General features: G+C 36.9%; 1 protein-coding gene across 5 annotated transcripts in view; it reads right to left on the reverse strand.

The window, feature by feature from the left end:
- Positions 1-23,491, reverse strand: part of l(3)80Fg (dnaJ homolog subfamily C member 16 l(3)80Fg) — a 554,754-nt gene that overhangs the window by 530,660 nt on the left and 603 nt on the right. Inside the window, exon 1 of one of the 5 annotated variants that reach the window (XM_036822411.2) lies at positions 12,328-12,370. The exons of the other annotated variants lie outside the window; for them this stretch is intronic. Coding sequence (XP_036678306.1) covers positions 12,328-12,355 — 28 coding nt within the window. The 5' untranslated portion in view covers positions 12,356-12,370. Of the gene's footprint in view, positions 1-12,327; positions 12,371-23,491 lie in introns of those variants that run through there. 5 annotated transcript variants of the gene reach the window in all.

The following is a 23,491-nucleotide window of genomic DNA, read 5'->3' on the forward strand; positions in this document are numbered from 1 at the left end:
CCAGTGAAAATGTAATTTTCGGGAAAATAGGATGCGGTTCAGTGATAAGTCAGATATAGCGATTTATTTGGATCAAAGTCAATGCAAATTATGTACGCATCTTTGGTGAGTACGCGAAAATCCATGGGACATATTACGCATACGCCCAGTAAACATATTAATTATACGCCCTCGACATTGGATGGGCGGAAATTTCAGGGCAGACAATAAATCAAAATATTTATTTACGATTGCTGTCTATAGGAAAGGCGTTAGCAAAAGGCTGGCCCACTTCGGCATCCCGTTTTCAACATGGGTGCTCCCTTCTGCGATATTCATAAGCGTCGTGGTTGTTTTGTGTTTGGGTTTTTCCTGTTTTCTGGATGGCTTGGTGGTTGGGTGGTTGGGTGGTTGGATGGTTGGGTGGTGCCCGCATGTGGCATAAGCAAATATTTGTATTTGTGCAAAATGTGATGGTGGATGGTGTTGGCACTGGTGTTGCCGTGGCCTTCGCATTTCTCTGCCGCTGTCATTGTTGTTGGTTCTGCGGATGCCTCTTGTTTTGCGGCTGCTGCTGTGGAAAATAACGAAACTACTGCCGCCAGCTTCAGACTTTATGATACCTAAGCAAATGTTTTCGAAATAATGTAAACTTGGTTTCTGATTCTGGCTTGGGAGTCGGTTGGCAAGAGGGATTTCCCTCAAAAACTATTATGTTTCTTGAGAAGAACAGAATACTTCGCGAAAGCAGATAACCCATGAGCTAGGGAAACGGATCTTTCAGAGATCATGTGGTATCACAAGGGGCCCATTGTGGCCTAAGTGAGGGGACTAATATCTAGTCTCCAACCACTCCTACCTAACCTAACCTAACCTAAGATACCCGAAACACCTACATATTTATCTGGTTCAAACCATTTCTATCAGGACCTTTTGTTTGCTTTACGTCGATAAAACATCGTCACCTGTCCCATGTAAATTCGATATATTGCGTCTATAAAGCCTGCTCTGGCTAAAGGCTTGTCGGTTTACAAATAATAGGAAAGGCGGATACGCTTACTTCTTGAGATCGACTTTGCCACTCAAAGTTCATTAAAAATGTCTAAATGTGTAGGAGTTGAACTATTTTTCTTCAGACCTGCCTCCTTCATAAATAACAGAACTCAAATCGAGTTAAAAGCGACGATTTGATAACAAGAAAAAACTACACACATGGGAACTAAGCAAGTTGACAAAGGATTAATATTACAATGGCAATTGTGGAACATGGACAAAACGCAACGGGGTAACGAGAGAACGAAGAAAAGAGATTACGCGAAACTAACAAAAAATTGTTAGTTTTCTTTTGTAATATTTTTATATTAAAACAATTTCTTGGCGCCAAAATAGTGTTCAAATCTTTTCGACAACTTTTTACAACAATTTCTTAAGGGGTTATATATGTTGACGTCGATCAGAACATTTACAATTTTGTCTGCGTCTAATAGGTTTTAGGATTATTTTCTCACATTTTCATAGAGATGAAGTAGTAGAAGTTATAGGCTTTTGCCAGATGCTAAATTACCAACATTACAATAATGTCAAAATGAAGTCTAAATTACTAAAATTTACATTTTCTTATAATGTTTGCATTTAATATGAGACTAAGTAAACGTTGCGCAGTGTTCAGAAAAAACTAGTATTGTTAGAGAATTTTTTTTTTAAGGAAAGCACCTTTAAACAAAATATAAATAATATTTATGGGAATTTATATAATATAGATAATTTAAACCAAAGTCGAAAAAGTAAAGGTACTTGTCGGCTTTTTATTAAAAAAAAGAACTAGGTGACGCACTCAATCCGTTTTTATACACTATTAATTTTCGAAACAAAAACCATACAAAACCATAACCGTTAAAAATATTAAATCTTTTTTCCCTTGTTATTTGGAAGGAAAGAAAACTTTCGGTGGCTGTGGCGCTAAAAAAAATGGGAAAAATCCACTTAAAACAATGTATATTTATATCCGTTACTCGTAGGGAAGAAGAATATTTGTCTGAAAGAATGTAACAGGTAGATGGAAGCGTTTACAACCCTGTAAATTATATATATTCTTCATCAAGTTCACTAGCCGAGTCGATCTAGCCATGTCCGTCTGTCCGAATGAACGCTGTGATCTCGGAAACTATACTAGGTACAATATTGGGACTAGGCATGTATATTCTTCGGCTTCCTGCGCATTGCAGGTTTGTTTCAGCAGAGTTCCACGCCAACTCTAACGTCCACAAACCGGCCAAAACTGTGGTGTCCTCATTTTTAAGGACTAACATTTAAAAAAACATTTTACTTTAATTCTCTTGTCAATAACTATCAGCAAACCTATAATTAGGAAGAGCATCGTGAAAAAGTGTAAAATGTAAAAATGTAAGGTAGATAAAATGTAAAAAGAATTTTTATCTTGAGGTTGTTTAGCTGAGTAATGGCTATCTGATCGAGTCACGCGTTCTCTCTTGTTTTTAATTTTTTGTGGCATCTTTACTATCCATCACGAAAATGTTAGGACAAATTTTATTTTGCTACCTGTATTTTTATTTTTATAATTAACGTTTCAAGGTTTGCTCTATATTTTTGTTGCAAGGCTGATAAGAATGTACATCCGTGAGCCAACGGTCCAATTTAAAAAGCCGATTAATTTGAGTTTAAAATTAAGTTATTTTTTAAACACACCTAAGTTGTTTAACACTATTTGTCAGTGACGTTTTTAGCAGTTGAAGTGTGGAAAACCACTGTGTAAGCAGAAAAAAGTTAATTATTTATGATTTTTTAAGCTTTCAGATAGTGATATGCTCTTAACGAAATCCCCGAAATAAGTGGGAATCCCTCTGGGACCGTGAGTGCACACTCTTAAAATATTCTTAATATCATTAATATTACGCCCCCAAGGGCGTAAGAGAGCTAGGACGGAGTATACACGAAAGTGATCATCAAGAGCAAAATCCGCAAGTATTTCGTTAAGTTGTTATTCGATCCTTACAAAATTTAATGCTATCGTGGGCAAAAAGTTAGGTGAATTAGTTTTTTTCGATTTTGCAGGTGTGTTGCACTATGAATTCCTTTTACCTGACGAAACTGTTAATAAGGAATATTATTTGAACGTTATGCGTCATTTGCTTGAAACAATTCGTCTAAAATGACCAGAATTATGGGCAACTAAAACTCGTGGGTTTTATTTATTTATTTTATTTATTTATGAAGTTAACAATTAATTGTAAGCTAAATGCTAGCAGTGGGCATTAACCATAGTAGCTATAGGCCTTTAGCTCTTCAGGTTTTATACAATTTCAATTTGATTTCATTGATCTTTTTGAGTCTAGCTTATCCTCTATACGTTTAGATAATTATATTGTTTTTTTATGCTTGTTTCTAATATAAATTTATTGTTTAATCCGGAAGTTTAAGATGTTGATGAAGTTTTCGATTGTGGGGTTAGCAATAGATATGATAGGATTAAAAATGTTGTGTGGAGAGGAATGGGCAAGAACATGTTTATGTTGAATATTTATGCGGGCATTGTTGCACAATGGGCACATGTTGTTTTTAGAGTTGTCAAGGTAGTGGGCATTGGTTAAGATTGTGCGTAATAGTCAAAGTCTGGTTATTATTATTTGTTGCCTCCTGCTCCTTCTACATATGTTTTAATTAGAACGTTTAGGATCGACACACGCGGTAAAGGAAAGTACCTAGTGATTCTCTTTGGATTACCTATCCATTTTCATCATGATTTTAAAATTTCTGATTTTTATAATGTTCCTCTAAAATAATGATTTTTTTTTTAGTTTTATAATAAAAATCAAAAATAATAATTATTCCTTTTTTTTTGTTTATACTTGGTTGTTTATTTTGAATCTTCTTTGACGAGACTAACAAAATGTGTTAAAGTCTTAAAGTACTACATTATTCTAACAGTTTGTTAAGCTGTATTTATGTTAGACTGTTCTAATAATTGTCGCTGGATGGGACGGTCGTTACGACGAAGGCGGGAAAGGCTACATACCAACGTTAATGCGCTAGCGAGGTGGTTTGGATGGGCTGACAGCTTTGTATAGTTATTTTCCATGAGTTGCGCTATTACGTCTCGAACGGGGGTATATTCAAGTCTCTCTGAATATTTCCACTCCGAACGTACCACGGTGCCCCGGTGATAGTTCTCAGGATCTTTGTTGGACTCTCTGCACGATTTCTAAGTTGCTGTTGCTGGCGCTCCCCCACAACTGGGAGCCATAAGTCCATATTGGTTTCAAAACGGGGCTGTAGAGAAGGACCTTGTAGTCCAGACTGAGGGGAGAGCGGGAGTTTATAAGCTAATGGAGACTGTTTGCCTTCAGCCTTAGGTGAGTTCGTTTAGCTTTAATATGCGTGCGCCGGGTAAGCCGTCTGTCGAGATGTACGCCAAGATGTGTTACTTCATCTGACTGAGGAAGCACGGTGTTGTTTAGTGTAAGGTTTGGGCCATTTCATCTATTTAAGGTAAATGTTACTTGTTTACATTTTTTGCTCATTTATTTTTATACGCCAGTCTGAGAGCCATTTCTCTAATACATCTAGATTGGCAGCAAGTTGCGCTGATGCTTGTTGTGGACATTTAGATCGGCTGTCGTCGGCTAACGTAGACATAGTCAGTTGTCCGCTCGTAGGAATATCAGAAGTGTAGAGTAGGTATAAAGTTGTCCCGAGATCGCTGCCTTGAGGAACTCCAGATTCGATGTTTTGTTCAGCTGACATGGAAGTATTGCATCTCACAACAAATATCCTGTTGTAAGGATATGACTTCAAGAGTTTATGCGTGTTATTAGGGAGCATTATTTTGATTTTATGCATTAGGCCGTCAAGCCATACTCTGTCGAATGCTTGAGAGGCGTCCAAAAATACCGCAGTGCAGTATTCCCTATTCTCAAATGCACTTCGAATTTCTGATGTAATGCGGTTCACCTGTTCGATAGTTCCATGTTTTTCGCCAAAGCCGAATTGATGTGCTGGGTTACTATTATGTCTTCTGAAGTATGGAATGATACGGGTTAGAAGGCCTTTTTCAAAGAGTTTTGATGGACTTATCGGTCTGTATGAGGTAAGCGTGTGGTCTTTTCCTGGTTTTGGTATCATTATAATGATTGACTTTTTCCACCTCCTTGGGAGGCAGCCCAGTCTTGTCATCGCGTTGAACAGCTTGCATATGGTACCAACAGCGCATAGTGGGAGTTCTATAAGCATTTTTGGAGTTATTAGATCGCAGCATGGAGATTTTCTCGATTGTAGCTGCTCTTTTATAATTTTTATGACTTCGCATGATCGAAATACAATTGGGTCGGCAATAGTAAAGTCGTCTTCAGTTTGTGTCAGTGTCGGCTCTGTCTTTGTCGCTTCGGGCCCAGCTGCCTGCAGGGATCCTTATTGGCGTAACCGTTACTGTTGGAGGGCTCAGTGTTGAGTGGGCTTTCCATAGTGGGAATTTTGAGCTGGATGGAGATAGTTGTTCTATATAGCGTTGTTGGGATCTGTCTTCTTCTTGTCGTAGTGCCTTGGTGAGTTGGCGTAAAGCTTCATTTAACTGTTGCTTTGCAGATGGCGATCGAAGTAATTGCCATTCGCGACGGGAACGACGCTTTGCCAGAACTAGCTGCTCTATTACTGCATTCGTGTGCTTTGTGTTAAGTGTTATGTTTTGCCTTCGTGGTGTTGCCAAAACTGACTCTAGCATGCTTACGGTTCTGTTAATGTCGTCTTCGCCGGTTAGCTGTGGTGTAAGTTCAATGTGAGAACTTACGTATGTTTTGAATTTGAGCCAGTTTGTGCTGTTAGAGGTTAACTCGGCGGGGTTGTCATTACTAACTGGCTGTTGATTTATGCTAAAGAGTACAGGCGAGTGGTCTGATGATAGATCCGAGAGAGAACTGACGCTAATCAAATTTCGTGGGATGTTTTTTGTAACTGCGAAGTCAATCAAGTCCGGCAGTTTTCTGGGATCACTAGGCCAGTGTGTAGGTGAACCAGGGGAAACGCAGTCAAGTTTATTGCTAGGTTTTATAATTGCGTAACACAGTTGTCTACCTTTCGGCGTCACGAGGCGAGATCCCCAGTGCGTATGCTTGGCGTTATAGTCTCCTGCTGCTATAAAGTATTTGCCTAGTGAGTTGAAGTAGTCGTGAACTGAGCTTCGGATATCGTGAATCGAGGAGGACATTATACCGCTGCTAGAGCTAGATTGTGACAACCCGACTGTATATTGATAGAAGTGGCTTGCAGGTAGTTAGTAGTAAACGTGTTGTGGAAGTGGTGCTTGATGCGGTTTTTAATCAGGATTCCAGTGCCTCCATGGGCCTTTCCATCAGGATTATTGGTATTTTAAAACTTATACCCTCGGATTTGGAAATTGTATTTGTTGGTAAGGTGGGTTTCTGCAAGTAACATTACGTCGATTTCATTGTCATTCATAAATTGTGCTAGCTCGAGTTTGTGCCGTGAAACGCCGTTGGCTTTCCACAGTGCAATGCGCAGGGGAGCCATTGATTATTTTGATAAGGTGTTTTGGAGCATCTGAATCAAAATATTTTGATTTGTCAATATACTTTGCATGGTCGTTCGCATAAAATAAATGAATTCGTCCATACTGTGTTGCAATCTGAGTATCATCGTTTCCATTTTATTTTCTGTGTGACCTGCAGGTTGGTAAGAGACTGTAGGTGGTGATTGGACAGGGCTCGCTTGACCCGATTTTATAACGCTAGCAAGACTCACGTTTTTATTTATAGTGGAACTGCCGAGTGAAGATCGGGCTGCTGACGAAAAGAAAACTTGAGGCGTGGATTTGGAGGGCATCAATGGTGTGTGGTGAGATCGTGCTGTTGACACTCTTTGCTTGATCCGATTTTTTAACTCCTTGTATACTGGACAGCCCCTGTAGTTTGCTGTGTAGTCTCCTCCGCAGTTACTACACTTTTTGCTATTTGGCTCATTTTTTAATTCACACTTAGCAGAGATATGCAACCCTCCGCAAGCGACGCATACAGAGCGGAGTGTGCAGTAAGATTTGGTGTGTCCGTCAACCGTGATTTTGCGATGCAATAGAAACTGGAGGTTATAGATGGGGTGGACTTCGTTTTTCTTGAGCGCCTTAGAGTCAGGTACAAGTTCCACTTTAAAGAGAGGTTGCGGTTGTTTGTTTCGGTTACGTATATTTGAAACGGTTTTTACGTTAAAACCTTTATCTTTTAGTGCCTGTTCGACTTCAACAGTGCTTACGTCTGGTTCGATTCCTTTTATGACAACTTGTTGACCTTTACTACTTTTTAGCTGGTAGGTAAGTAGTTCTTTTTCTTGGCGTCTAGGAGCTCCGTCAATTTTCTAAAGCTTTGTTCGCTTTTGACTTGGACTTTTGTTTCATGTGTGTCTCCTTTAGTCAAGGGGATTACGTGAATGCTATCTTAACCAATCAGATCGAGTATTATATTAACAAGGTTGTTGGTGTTTCTATTCTATTTGCTTACGTTGGCGCTGCGCCCGAACTTCGTTTGGGTTCATCAACTTATTTCTTTGTTTTTTGCTTTTATTTGTATTTTAGTATAAGAAGCACTAATTAAAAACCCAAAATAATAGTAACCTTTTATTTTTACTTTATATAAGGTTTTATTTCAACGATTGTCTTCCGAAACACAAGAGAAATAGATGCACGTCTGCCCTCGCCGACGTTCGCATTTCAATCATTATTCCTGAGCGAAAAAAATAAAAAATACTGATTATTTCTGATTTTTATTTTTTTGATCAAAATAAAACTCATTTTGAAACCACGGCTTCCCTGTGATAACTGTTTGAAATTTTTTGAATAAACCTACAAAAGGAACGCAAAGGTGTGTCCTGGAAAAAAATGTCTATATTGGCCTTCTGCATCCTTGCAGATTATATTTTTGCTTTAGGCATTCTCATTATAAAACTCAAAAATAATTGTTATGATTATTTCGCATAGTCATTACGGTTTCTGCGTTTAAAATAATACTACTGTGTGCAAAAAGTAAGGTGAATATGTTTTTTCGATTTTCGTGGAGTGGTTCACTATGAATTCCTTCCACCCGGCCAAACTGTTAGTAAGAAAAATTATATAAGCGTAATGCGTCGTTTGCGTGAAGCAATTCGTCTATAAAGACCAGAAATAATTCTGGCAACAACAGCTCTTAGTTTTTTTTATCACAATAGAGCACCGGCTCACATTTCACTTGTTCCTCGTGGCCAGTTCTATGAAAACGCATATCGTTCCGCAACCACCGTATTCGCCTGATTTGTGTAGCTTCGTGTGACTACTCACTATTCCCAAACCTCAAGAGACCACTCCGGGGAACGCGTTTTGAGTCCATTAGGGAGATTAAAAAACGAAGAAGGCGCTTGATAGCTATACCGGAAAGGGAGTATTTGACATGTTTCGAGGATTGTAAAAAACGGCATAAGTGTATTTTATCAGGAGGGGATTGCTTTATGATAACAACTTAGAATAACGAATTAAGATTTTTCATTCTTACAAACAAATTTAACCTTTTATTTTGCCCGCATGTTGGTAATTTCATAACTACCTAACAAAAATAAAACAAGAAAGAACGCTATAGTCGAGTACCTCGACTATCAGATATTATTCAGCTAAAGGGAGAAAAAGGGAGATGGAGATATGAAAGCAGCAAATCGAGATTGTAATGCGCCACCTACCCGCTCAATATATGGTTATGTGGGCGGCAGACAGATTTAAGCGTTATGGGCGTTAGAGTGGGCGTGCCAACTTTTTGTGGGTCAATCGATAGGTATTGACGAGACTAATAAATTACAGTTAAACATTTTTTTCGAACAATAAAAATGGAGGGCGCCAGAATTGGGCGGTTTGTGGGCGTTAGAGTGGCCGTGGCACCCTGTTGACTTGCGCTGCGCAAGAAGCTCAGGAATCTACATACCAAATCCCAACTTTTTAGCTTTTGTAGTTCCCGAGATCTCCACGTTCATCCGGACGGACAGACAGACGGATTTGAGGCATCACAAGCCTTAATAAATTGCGAACGTTTTATCATTTCCATGCCGGTAACGACGCACGGCACACTCATAATTGGGCTGAGCAGCAGTCAATATGAATGCGCAGATGGCAAGGACTCCTTATATAAAAAGCATCAAACAACGCACCAAGAATTGTATATCAAAACGTTAGTTGTGACTGTCAATGGTCTGGGTTTCGTACCACCATGACATGCTTGAAAACAAAGATGAAGGCTATACGTAGGCACAAGTTACAGAAAAACGCCCTTGTCCAAAATGTGTCCGGTCTACCAGTTACTCGTTATCGGTTATAAATAAAATAACATTTTATAGTTCCTTAAGGCCTTATCTAATACAAGCTGAAGGTGCTGATCTTATTGCTGCTCGATGCAAATCAGACCGTTTACTGCTGCCACAATTTCGAAGAAGAAATATTACCTCGTGTCTTGCATATCTGTCACTGCCCAGCAGATAGCGGCGCCCCGAAGTTTGATGAAGCTATGAAGACGTTCTTTTTGTTGAAGTCTTTCGGCGGCAGCATTCCCTAACAATAAGTTATAAGAATTCTCGAATGACCTAAATTAAATAAATGGCGTTGTGGGGCAAAAATTGGCAAATAAATTTGAAGATAAAAAGCCCAATAAGATGGTAAATATCAGAAAAAAATTGCACCGTGCTGCATCAGGCGAGCACATCCGCTTCCACCGATAATGGGAAAATTGCCAAAGGAACTGTTTGTGCCTAAGACACTCGCAAGACGATCGCGTCGCGGCAATAGTAACGATGTTTACTGCGATGCCGAACCACAGGCGATGCGGAAGCTGCGATGAGGTTGAGCTAGCGTAAGTTAGCTGCTAGTTAAGTGAATGTATTACGAGCCCTATTCCCAGAGATAGGAAGTAGAACTGCGGAGTTATAAGTTGCGTTCATTCGATACATGCTTATATATTACATGGAACAGTTTAGTGTAATGATTAGTGAAATAAGCTATATTCTAAAGTAGGTCAGGGAATTTTGATTATGGTAGCAGTTCCGTAGTTGTCTCGGCTGACACTGCAAAATGTGCTGACTGCATTGGCATGTCAGTGTACCGTTGAGACGGTGAGATCAGCTATTCTCATCTGCAGTGGGTGCTACTGAGCGCCTAGTATTGTTCCCAACTTGGCTACTGCTTGACTTGTTGGGTGATGGTCATGTTGAGCACCCTTGGCTACGAACAGGAACGTCTATCGGAATAGACATCGATGGACCGATTATAGTTGTTGTAGGATGGCGTCGTGAGAAGAACTAGGGTCTTCTTTATCTACAAACTCATTTTTTTTACTCTGAAACGTAAGAGACGTGCCTCTTAAGATGTTATCCGATTCCGTTATCGAATTTCCGAGGAGCCAGCAGAGTACTCGCACAAGAGATTGGAATGGAACACTCTTTCTAGATCATATTTTTTATTTCGCTAAAACTCGTTATGTATACTATTCGGTAATTAGGTCAACACGTGTATTATTATTTTTATAGTTAGCATTTTTTTAAGTTTGTAAAAAAAAAAGTCAAAAAATACCTCTGTTTGAAAATCTATATCTCCAACTGTAGTAGTCCGATAAACTTTTTGTATTTTTTTGTCTGAAACCTCTACTTTTAAAATACATTTTTTTAAAAACACTTAAATTTTAATTTTTTTAAAATAAAAACAAATTGAGTTTAAAAAAAGTTTAGGTCACACCACAAATATATATGGGGCGTTTGCAGTTGTTACTTTTAAAGTTGGAGACATTTTTTGAATTTTAAATATCGAATTGTTTCTAACAAGCTCTCTGATTCCTTCTACGAACGCACGATGCATTTCAAATTATTATATATGTTTACTGCACGCGGTAGGCGGGTGCCGTCAGCCTGGAATAACTTCCAAAATACTTTACTTCCTGAAACTTTCATGACATAATTTTAAATGTTATTCTACCATTTATGAAACCAAAAAATCGGTGTTCTGTTTATATATGTATATCCCTCCTCACCAATAAAGGAAGCTAGCCTCGGCAAGCAAAGGTTGATATACCCTTGCAGGTTTGTAAATAAAAATATTGATAGTTCTTATGAGAGCAATATATATTATGATATTATGATATAATCGTCCTATTTTTACATAAAAAAATTTAAAATTTTGAAAGCTAAAAATAATATTATTATAATATTCAATCCAATCAATTCAAATCATAGAGGAGTGTAGGATAAGCTGACGAGTGAGGAACTCGTCAAATCTAACATGTGACGCCTCGTCAAAAATTCCAAAAAAATTTAATTGATATCTCTTGAAAATTTTTGGCCGCTTCAAAAATATATTATCAATTCAATGTGTTCGTACCCAAAGGTACTCAACATGACCACACCCAACAAATCAAGCAGAAACCAAGTTGGGAACAGTACCAGGCGCTCAGTAGCACTCACTGCAGATGAGAAGTGCTTATCAGCATATTATATGTCTCACTAACTCACCGTCTCACCGACTCAACGGCACACTGACGCGCCAATGCAGTCAGCATATGTTGTAGTTTTAGCCGAGCCAACTGCACCATAATCATAATTCCCTGACCTACTTTAGATTATAGCTTATTTCACTAATCATTACACTAAGCTTCCGTGTTCCAAGTAGTAAATAAGCAGGTATCAAATGAAGAATAAATCAGTTATCAACACACCTCATAACTCCGCGGTTCTACTTCCTACATCTGGAAATAGGGCTCGTAATACACTATCTCAACTAGCAGCTAACCACGTTAGCTCTACCTCAGAGCAGTTCCGCATCGCCTGTGGTCCGGCATCGCAGTAACCTTCGTTACCATTGCCGCGACGCGATCGTCCTGTCAGCAAAGCGTCCCCGTGCCAGCGACAAGTGCTCATTACCCCCTTGTCCCGCGGTGCGACCCGGAAGTGTCTACTTCGGTTAGGCACAAAAACAATGTAACCCAATTTTTGTTTGTTTGTTCTTTGAATATTTATAAACAAATTAATCGAATTCTTTTTGTAAAAAAAATTATCAAGAATATATGTATGCATATATAGGGTCGTAAACCTGTAACATACTTTATATAAAGGTATATAAATAGTAATTTTTTACATTATCCTGTAATGGATAACTCAACCTACTTATCGGTTTGGTTCGTTTCACCGCAACTTAGTAAAAAAAATAACGCTTTAAAATCTGACCAACCGACCGGCTCTGTCCTGTATCATCCTTAGTAAAAATTTTGTGAGACATTGGCGTTAATGCACGAATAATTTTATGAATATAAGTCGTAGATAGGGGTCTCTTACCCGCCTCGTGAGTTGCTTTGTCCGCCATGATTTCACTATAACTTCGGTTTTCTTACTAAGATGCGCAGCGAGTCGCAATTGTTCGTTTTGCCCGTTCGAAGGTTCCCGAAAAAATGAGTCCTGAACACTCTACTACTCTGCACAACTCTATCGTGTTCTTGTCATTCTGTAGTCACTTATCATATTAATTATTTCTCTACTACCGTTAATTTCACTCTCCTTCTCTCAACTCTTTATTTCAAATGAGAAGTTTTTCTAAGTTACATTGATCTTTTTTATAATAATAATTTTCGTCAGAAGTTTGCAACGCAATGCAGACGTTACCGACCTCATAAAGTGTATATATTCATTAGACGAGTCGATAAATAATAACTTCAACTCTTGGGAATATCATCATTTTAATGTTTCAGAGTTTCGAATAAAACTAAAAAATCGGTCCAATTTAACATATAGCTGCCATTGGAACGATCGAATTATTAATGTCAAAATAGTTCACAGACCGTTATATTTCCTTTTCGGTAAACATATAAAGTAGTAATCTGAAATGGAAATTTTACAAAAATTTTACAACATTTTAGGGTAATTTTTACTACATTTTAGGGTTATCATCTTTTCAAAACAGAAAGCAATTTCTTGGATGAACAAAATCTTATTTTAAAAAGTAGTAATATGATGGGGAATGTAGACAATTTTAATTAGTTAATAATTTGTATTATTGAAAAAAATGTCCTTTTTAATTTTTCGCCACCGGGATCGAACTGGTCCAAACCCAGTATTGTTTATAAGTGGTGAAAGCAGACAAGAACTATGGATTTTATGTGTAGAATTCTGTACCATATTTATATTTTTTGAGAAAATGTTTATATTTTTTAGAAAATATTTATATTTTTTAGAAAATATTTATATTTTTTAGAAAATATTTATATTTTTTAGAAAATATATATATTTTTTAGAATACGATTTTTTATGGTGAGAATCATTTTTGATATTAGGATTTTTTTTGTTTTTAGGGCCATTCCAGTTTATGATAACCATTTCCTATACTTAAGTAACGCTTTCTTGATTTAATGAATATCTCCATGACTTTAGATACAATTTTCTGGTATAGAAATAAGTAACTTTAATGGCGATTTTCTAAAATTTAGGGTACATTTTATTTTAAGTGTGTGTTGTATGTTAAAAGTTCCGGAAACTCAAAGGCTATGCAGCTTTAAATTTGAGAATAAATCGTTAAATCTGATTATTTACTTAAACTTTCGCTGAAAACGGACGTGTTTTCCAATCACTCCCGGAAAGTTTCGCCTCTCGTTGAAATTAGTCTATGTATATAACCCAACTTGAAATTTCTTACCATATTCGATACGCCGCTTCACTATGAAACGCCGACTTTTAAGAAGACAGTGACTTTATTGTTAAATTTAAACAAAATCATAAAGTTCCTCAGCGCCTTGCACCTTTTATCTATATTTTAAGTATACTCAAACAAATTGACACTCATAGCGAACCATTTGACCGAAACCTGGGTTGATTCTTAAGTTCATAAGTTTGTTCGTCCTTCTTTTGCTGATGGTGTCCTTATCGGCGTGAGTAACAATTTCTCCTCCTAGTTGTTTCCTATTGCTAACGATGTTGGTATTGAATTCGTTTTTGTAAACGTTGGCATTGGCTCAGCTATCATCTTTTTGACCTGCTCATATATTCCTCCAACGTTTGATTCCATGGTATATTTAAACCACCTATTTGCCATTCAGTTTATCATGTCTGCCTTAGGTCATGCAGACCAAAAAATAGTAATGAGTGATTCTTTAACCTCCCACATATTTCTTGGATTCCCTGTGATGACTCTAATCTTTTGTTACCTTACATTTGTCATGATTTTATCGATGGGATAACAGACATGTCCCTCGCTCAAATCAACTCTGTTAAAAATAATCGAAATAGACTTTTGGACCTCATGTTCGTAAGTGATGCCGCTCTTTCAACAATTTCTAAAGTCAACGCAATTTGCCTTCCTGAAGATCCTTATCACACAACTTTATCTATATCTGTTGAGCTTTAAAATCAATCTTACAAATTGCTCTTATTAAGAACTTATACGATAAAATGTTTTCGGAAAACAGATTATAACCGTCTAAATTTGTACTTTTCGAAATTTGACTGGTCATTTTTATTAGCAATCCAATATTTGGATTTCACTGTCCTACAATCTTACAAGTTTATTTATCCGGCCTTGGAAGCTTTGTCCCATTATTAGCTGTTTGTTCTTCTTCCAAGTCCCAGTGGTTTTCCAAACATTTCTCGTACTTAAAAAACAAAAAAATAAGTATTAAAATATAAAAAAAAAGGAACTCTACTTGACTTTGCCCGATACTCTTCCATACGCTCCAAATTCCTTACTGAAAATAGTCAATCCTATAATCAACATCTTTAGCAGTGTAGAGAAAATCTACTTTTTAATCTTTTTTCCACGTCTTGAAAGCAACATTTTTTGGTGCTAAAAGTTGCTCTAAACAAAACCAATAGTAACTGAATTTTTCTAAATTCGTTTTGCTAATATCTGTTAGGTTTTTTTTAGATGTTTAGAAATTTGTATTTGCGCCATATTTTTCTCTTTTACATACTAATTTTTTCTGACATTGTCACATTCAAAAAATCATAAAAAATGTAGCCATAACGATTTTTGAAAAATTCCTTTTGCAGTTACTACTATTATCTTTGTTTAGAGAAACTTTAACACCAAAAAATTTTAGTTTTCAAGGAGTGCAAAAAAGTTTCAAAAGTAGAGTTTCACAAAAAAATTTTATTTTTAATAAGTACTGAATTTAAATGACCTTTTTATTGATGCCAAAATGTACATGAAGTACATTAAAATTATGAGTGCATTCAACTTTTGTTTTGTGTAAATACTTTTGACCACCCCTGTAATTCCTCTTCATAAAAAAGGTTCTTGGGTGAATTACCGTGGCATTGCCAAACTATTAGCTATTCCTACACTTCTGTAACATCATATCAATCTTCAACTGCAACATCTACGCAGTTCCCTAATATCCCCTTCACAGCATAGGTATCTTCATTCACACCTTCAATTTGACCTCAACAAATTTCAGATGTGGTGCGACTGTAATCTCCTTTTCCTAAACCATGCAAAATGCAAACTTATGACTTTCTACCTTTCCTCCCCGTATCTTGTCTCCTATAGCTTTGGTAATCACAACCAAGACCGCATCACCACTTCAAAAAACCATGGACTAACCTTCACAGCCATATTACTACAATGGTACAGAAAGCCAAGGGTGTCTTAGCTTTTATAAGGCGATGGTCCGAAGACTTTGGCGACCCGTACACTACCAAAACACTGTATGTAGCTTTAGTACGTCCGATACTGGATTCCTGTGTGTTGAGCCTCTAACCATTATTGAATCTGTACAAAAGCAATTTCTGATACTTGCACTGCGTAATCTTGACTTTGGTTCTGAAAGACGACTACCATCTTATCGATGCAGACTTAAATTAATCGACTTGCCGTCATTCCGACACCTTAGAACTTGCAATGGCATAGTGTTTGTTCACAGCTTCTCGTCGACTCCTAATCACTTCTTTCCTATATATATTTAAACATTCCATTGAGATTTACACGCTCATTCCAACCATTGCGCTTGCCTTTGTGCAGGTCTAATTATGCCCAACATGAACCTTTTCGTGTACTTTGTAACAACTACAATAGCCTATATAATATTATGTCATTTGAAATACCTATTAGTACTCCTCCGATTAATGTATTAAAACATCTTGTATCATTAGACTCGTAATTATACTCATTTATTGTACCCAATTTTGTCCACAGTTAAGCATATGTTAGCAGATAATTGTTAACCATCTAAATAATTAAACAAATAACTATAAGCTAAAAAGTGGTGTTATATGAAACTATAAACGTTTGTTTTTATTAACCTGGGGCAGGAAAAATAGCAATAACAAGGAAGAACGCTATAGTCGAGTGCCTCGACTATTTATGTTATTCAGCTAAAGGGAGATGGAGATATGCAAGCAGCAAAGGGAGATTGTAATGCCCCACCTACCCCCGAATTGAATATATGGTTATGTGGGCGGCAGGCAGATTTAAGCGTTATGGGCATTAGAGTGGGCTTGGCAAACTGCTTTTTTGGTCAATCGATAGGTATTGACGAAACTAATACATTTCAGTGTTACGGAAAATGTGGGCACAGTCAGTCTTGTGCTATATGTTGATAGAAAGGTATTTTGAAATACTTTGTACGTTTTTCTTCGAAAATTTGTCTAAATAAAATTAAAGGCAGAAGTTTTTTTTATTCAGACTTTTTTAGCTTTTTTCTGATTTCTCAAATACGGCTCTAACGATTTTGAATTAAAGGAATGAATTAAGATTTATAGCCCTTGAGATTCCTAAACTTTGACATACAATTGATGTAAAATATAATGTTTTTATGTTATTAACCAACAAAAATTGCCACATTTACCAGTTCAGAACATCTAACACTGCCTGAGAATTGAACTTTTTTCGTATCCAACGTTACTTAAATGTCCTGAACATTTTAGATGATGTTAATCAGCTTAATATAGGAATCTTTAGTTCTACCACTTTTGGAAAAACTCGCTACTTTGACGGGCAAATAGGAAAGGTATTTCGAAATACTTTGTACGCCTTTCTAACATGATTTGGCTAAAGACCATACAAAAATTATGGCAATATTTTTTTAATTCTCTTTTTTTTTTTAAATCTATCTTTCTCATCATCAGGTATGGGACTGTGCAAAACTCCGCATGCGAAATCCGTAGATAAAACTGGAAATCGTCTTTTCAGAACTCCAAAGCAGCGTTCGATTGTATTCCGAGTTCGTATTTGTGACTCATTGTATAGTCTCTCAGCTTAAGTTCTAGAATTTAGAAGAAAAGTCATCATATATTCAGTGGTTTTGTGTCCTCCATCTCCTAAAATATAATGGTGACTGTTGTAAAAGTTGGTGCTGTCGTATGAAGATCCAAGCCACCTGGCAACCTGAACCTCCTTTTCTGTTTCGAAAGAATTCCCCGTTGTCACCACCCGGGGACTGTATACGGACATGCGTGCAATCTACGGCACCAAGAACTTTGGGAAACTTTGCTATGTTATAAAAGTCCTTCGTTTTGTCTTCCTTATCAGTTCCATCAGTTTATAAATTCCTGGCACAGCGACCGCTTCTGATACTTCTTTGCTTCGCTGACACCACAGAAGTCTCCTGCCGTAATTGGGAAGCTTCCGCTTGCATAGAGTCGTAGAGCCAACAAGAATTTGGTATCTGATTTTAGCTCATATGATCTAGTTAATATTTTGATTACATTATTTGACTATTCTTATATGATGTAAGGATATTACCGGATAGTATTTGTGGATATTACGCTATTAACTGGATTCTGAGTCCCTGACAAATTTAGCTCTCTCATTAAGACTCCAGAAAGCCAAAATCGCTTAGCAAGGCCTTTTTCTGTTCGAGACATGTTAGCCGGCACTCGAGAAACGGGCCCTAAGTGGTGTTTTTGTTTGATATTGTATTCGGGAAAAAGTATGTAACAGGTAGAAGGAAGCGTCTCCGCCCCATAAGTATGTTTATTCATAAATCGTTATAGTAGCATTTTTAAATCTAGTTTACTTCCATACGAGGAATCTTTCTTTAGCTCGGTGGCTCTGTACAATTGCTGTCATTATTAAGATCTATCATTGCGGTATAGCTGGTGCAAATGAAATTAATGTTATATTTTTTGTACGTGCTGATTTGGTTAAATAATATTTTGTTAATGCCTGATCACGTAAACATTTTTTATTATCAAGTAGCATAGCTAGTAATATATTTTTTGGAAAGCAGAAAGTAAGCAGGATTTAAGGTTGGATCACTAATAATGTACGCCAATGGGTGCTCAAATCTCTCATATGGCTGTGCCCTTACGAACAAAAGTAACGACACAAATACTTATGAAAAAGGCAAACAAATTCCGGTTACATTTGGATTAGCGATGCAAATAAAATGCAATGTAATTGTGGTTGGCTTGTCTCGCTCTTAAACATAGAGAAAAACAAAAACATAGAGAAGACAAAATATGAATAATTTGTTTCAGAACAGTAAATACCAACGGTGGATTTAAAATGCAATGACATTTTTTATCTTTCTGTTTATACCTATAATAACGTTGAAGACATGAACAGAAAATGGCAATCGTCGTATACAATCGCGAGCTAACCTAGAGTATCGCCAAATGAGGTGGAACTCTCTGAGAACTTCCAGAAATTGAAAACCAAACTCCAAAACGCTAAAAATGTTGTAGTGTAATTGAATAAACTAAACTGTTTTTCCATTTTTTATTTGCAACAAGCCGTTCTCTCGGAATCATGCCCCCCGTAATAATGCACTTGAAATCTATAGAAGGTTAGGCAGGTTGCCTATTGCTTCGGTTTTATACACGTTACACGTATAGTAGATATGTTTAACCGGAGTGCCGCGCCCACTCTAACGTCCGATTTAGAAAAAAGTGTACACGTGTATATGCAATTTTCTTCTTATTATCAATACCCATCTACGTGCCAAAAAATGTTTAAATGTTTTGTTTCTCTCTTGCACTCCTTTTAGCTGAAAAACGGGTATCTGATAGTCGAGTCGATTAAAGTAGCATATACAGCTGTGTTCATTAAAATAGCAGTGCGACAGAAGCGAAACTATATAACGGTTTATTAGCATAGTCCTTTTCGTTAGTTGATCGCTAGTACATTTCTTTTGTAGAATGGATCATAGAGATACAAAACAAGCAAAAACCCCGTTAGGGCATTAGGGCGCCACAGGTTTGGTCGGTTTGTAGGCGTTAGAGTGGGCGTGGCAATTTTATTTTTTTTAATCAATCGATAGGTACTGAGGAGAATAATACATTTCAGTTAACATTTTGTATCTAGCATGAAAATTGTGGGCGCCACAGGTTTGTGCGGTTTGTGGGCGTAAGAGCGGGCGTGACATATTCGCGTAACAAACTTGCGCTGCGTACAAGGCTTCGGAATTTAAATCTAAGATCCCATTTCACTATCTTTGATAGTTTCCTAAATATACGCGTTCATATTTACGATTTTTTGAAGCTTGTGGGCGGTTTGTGGGCGTTAAAGTAGGCGTGGCAAACTTTTTTTTTTGGTCAATCGATAGGGATTGATAAGATCAATAAATTTCAGTTAAAATTTTTACTCTAGCATCGAAACTGTAGGAGCCACAGTTTTCGGCGGTTTGTGGACGTTAGAGTGGGCGTGGCACATTGCTGAAACAAACTTGCGCTGCGCAGGGATCTCAGGAATCTGCAAGCCTAATCCCAGTATAGTAGGTCCTATAGTTTCCGAGATTTCAGCGTTCATACGGACAGACGGTCAGACGGACATGGCTAGATCGACTCGGCTAGTGATCCTGATCAAGAATATATACACTTTATGGGGTCGGAAACGACCGGGTATAATTAACTTTAGTGGGTAGAGGACCTCATTGCTTCAAGGGAGAAAGGAAAAATTGATTGAGCTTAGAAAGGAGGGCAAAACGTATCAATATATTCAGTGTCCCTTAAAATGTACAGCCAATATGGGTTACAATGCCATAAATTATGAACCGAAGCCCGAAAAACGTTATGCGATACGGAAAACCACAATTATAGAGCACGTTCGCGAAGTGCGCTTCAGCAAAAGGCGGATCTGAGCTTGGGAATCAGGGATGGCACTATTCTCCGAAGTCTGTTCGATGAAAATTTGAATGCTAGAAATTTACCAAAGGAGCCATTACTTGGTAAAAGACACCCCAAAGACAGGTTGAAGTTTGCCAAATGCCACTTGAACTAGCCACTTTCAAAAGGTCGATATATCCTTTGGACAGATGAGTCTTAGCTGGTGTTTTTTGTTGGAACAGGTTCAAAATAGTATGTCCGTCGACCACCAAACACCGGGTACCACCCAAAACAAAATCTCAAGACCGTTAAGCAGGTGGCCTTAAAATCATGGTATGGGCATGTTTCTCATACAGCGGTGTGGGCCCCATAAGTTTGATCGATGAGATCATGGGCCAACATGTTTACGTAAATATACTGAGAAACGTCATTCTGTCGTATACTGATGATGAAATGTCCTTAATATGGACATTTCAGCAGGACAATGATTCTAAACACACCAACAAATTGGCCTAGGAATGGTTTAGCCAAAAACAAATTGACGTCCCCGGATTTAAATCCGATTGAGAACTTATCGAGGGACATAAGCGTTATGTTGCCAAGAAATCTCCGACTTAGAAGTCGGAGCCGCAGCTTTGGCAAGTTGTGCAGGAGGATGGGGTCAGATTTCCCGCAAACGTTGCAAGGACTTCGTGGACTCCATGCCACGTAGGTGTTAGCCTGTAATAGCTAATAAAGGCTATACAACAAAATATTTGGTCGTAATCAAATCAATATTTAGTAGGATTAAGTTATTTATGAGCCATATTGAATTTTATCATATTTTTCTTTTAAGAATGCTACTTCAATGAACACCATAATTCAGTCTTTCTTTTTTGATATTATCCATATTTGATAAAATATTGAAGTACCCAACAGGAAAAAACAGCTAAATTATTTAAAAATAAATAATTAAAACTGTTGCTTTTAAGTTTTGTTTCAATGTTGTGTTTATAATAGTGTTTTTCGATTTTATACGTGCAGGTCTTATGCCCTGCTTTTCCAATGAACACAGCTGTATACTGAACTGAAACGGGCAGCACTTTTCATGGCTCAATATCTTCCAAACGGTAGTTTTTATGTATGTATGTGTTACAGAACAAAAGCTCGGAAATTTCAAAGGATATACATACAGTTTAAAAGTTATTAAGAAATCGTTCGAACAAATTTCGAAGTTTTTTTACTTATAACTTTCAATCTATTGTATTGGACAATTTAAGCGTAACTAGCATATTGAATAACCTTTTCAGCCACTTATAGCATGTATGTGTAGCTTTGTTTAGAAACTATAAGCCTCGAAAATCTGTATTTTTTCTGGATTTCCTGCTGAACTAGCGGGTTTTTCCAAAAGTCGTATAACAAAAGTTGTATATCTCAAGCTTCAAAATACACCCATAAAGTCCCTAAGACAAATGACTAAGCCCAATTTTTGAATGGGGTATTGGATCTTAACAAATGACGTGCCATTTGACGCGGCCACAGACCCCAACAGCTCAAATTTTTTAATATTTTCACTTTCACGACTCTTTCTTCCAAACATAATAAATTTTTTAAATATTGGTATGCGTTCGTTATGGTCGGACCATCACTACAGATTTTAATTCCTTCGTGTATATATAGTAGTTGTTTTCGCACAGTCTCCTGGTCCGCTTCGTCACTAAATGGTCCACTGTGATAATAATTTTTGAATCACCTTTTGAACGGACCATAGAAATTTATTAAAATATTTGTCATTCGACAAGTATTTTCAATTTTCACCGCTCTTTCTCACAATCAATTTTTTATTTTAAATCTTTCCATTGTTGTCGGACAATTACAGCTGTTCAATGATAAGTGGTCGTGAAAACCCCAATGTTTAGTTTCCAAAAATAGCAAAAGGATTGGTTGCATTAATATTTTATAAAATTTGTAGCTAAAAGGATATTTTAAAACCCAAGTTTTAACTGGTAGCCATGAAACTCAAAATCGACTTGACTGATCGCTTTCATATTAATAGAATATATTCAGCAAACATGTGGCTATCGAGTTACCTAAAACAATTAGAATAAGTCACGCAATTTATTTATATTCCAGCAAGAATAAAAAAAATGTAGCAAACAAAATTTTGAAGTCGCTCCAAATTACCATTTTTAAATAGTAAACGCGTATACTATATTCGTCGGAAGGAATGTAACAGGTAGAAAGAAGCTCTTCTGACCCCATAAAATATATATTCTTGACCTGGATTACTAGCCGAGTCGATCGATGTCCGTCCGTCCACACAAACGCTGTGATCTCGGAAACTATAAAAGCTACAATGTTGCAGATTCAAGAGATTCCTGGGCAGCGCAATTTCGTTTCAGCAAAATGACACACCCACTCTAACGCCCACAAACCAACAAAAATAGTCCATGTGAAAGCTGATATATCGGTAACTATAAAAGCTAGAAATTAAGCATGTAGATTCTAGAGATTCTTGCGCATCGCACGTTTATTTCAGTAGAGTTCCTCGCCCTATCTAACGCCCATAAATATGGCGCACACATTTTGAAAGGTTCCAATTTAAAATAAATTTAATTTTATTTCAAGACAAAAGGAAGTTGACATTGTTAATGAGAAATAGTTTTACGCAGTTACCTAGAAAGAAGTCAAAGCCAGTATATATAAGAGAAAATTAAAAGTAGATACAATGTTTAAACTATATTAAGTAGCTAATTAGCTGAGTAACGGGTATCTGATACTAGAGGCACTCAACTGTAGCATTCTCTCTTGTTCTGAATTGGTTTAGTTCGTACGAAAACTAGATTCATCTAGATAAATAGTCTTTTCGGCCAAAATCGTAGCTCCCGTTAAAGTACTATTACTTTAAGTTCCTTTGAATAGCTCTACAACGAAAAGTTTTCATTTTCTTAACTTCAAATAATTTAATTAAATTATGCATTACATACTTCAAGCTTTGAAGCTAGTTAGCGGTGGATTTTAAGGGATTTTTTGAATGACCGAGGTTTAAAATGAAAGATACAAGTACCTAGAATAAGATTTACCCATACTTGTATTCAAACTCCGTCAAAGACTAGGTTAAATGTCAAAAATCGAAAAACACAATTTTTTACAATACAGCTAACTTGACCCAGTCTTACATGCTTGTTACTTGTGTTGTTTTCTAGGTAATAAGGAAAATTAATTTATTATTCTTAGATTTGTAAGCTTTAAAATTACATTTTACACCAAAATACTTAGTTTACATTTTTAGGACTGCATCAAATAAGCTCTTCTGTAAAAAAATGCATTTTACGTTTTTTACGTTTGACCCAGTCTGAAGCGTATTTTAAATATAAGTTGTAGGTAAATCTTATTTTAGACACTTGTACCATTTATTTGATACCTTGGTCATTCAAATATTCTCTTTAAATCCTCCGCTAACCAGCTGTGGGCCACCGTATGATTCTGC

Source organism: Drosophila suzukii, chromosome 3 (assembly GCF_043229965.1).
Source record: "Drosophila suzukii chromosome 3, CBGP_Dsuzu_IsoJpt1.0, whole genome shotgun sequence".
In the NCBI taxonomy this organism is placed as follows: domain Eukaryota; kingdom Metazoa; phylum Arthropoda; class Insecta; order Diptera; family Drosophilidae; genus Drosophila; species Drosophila suzukii.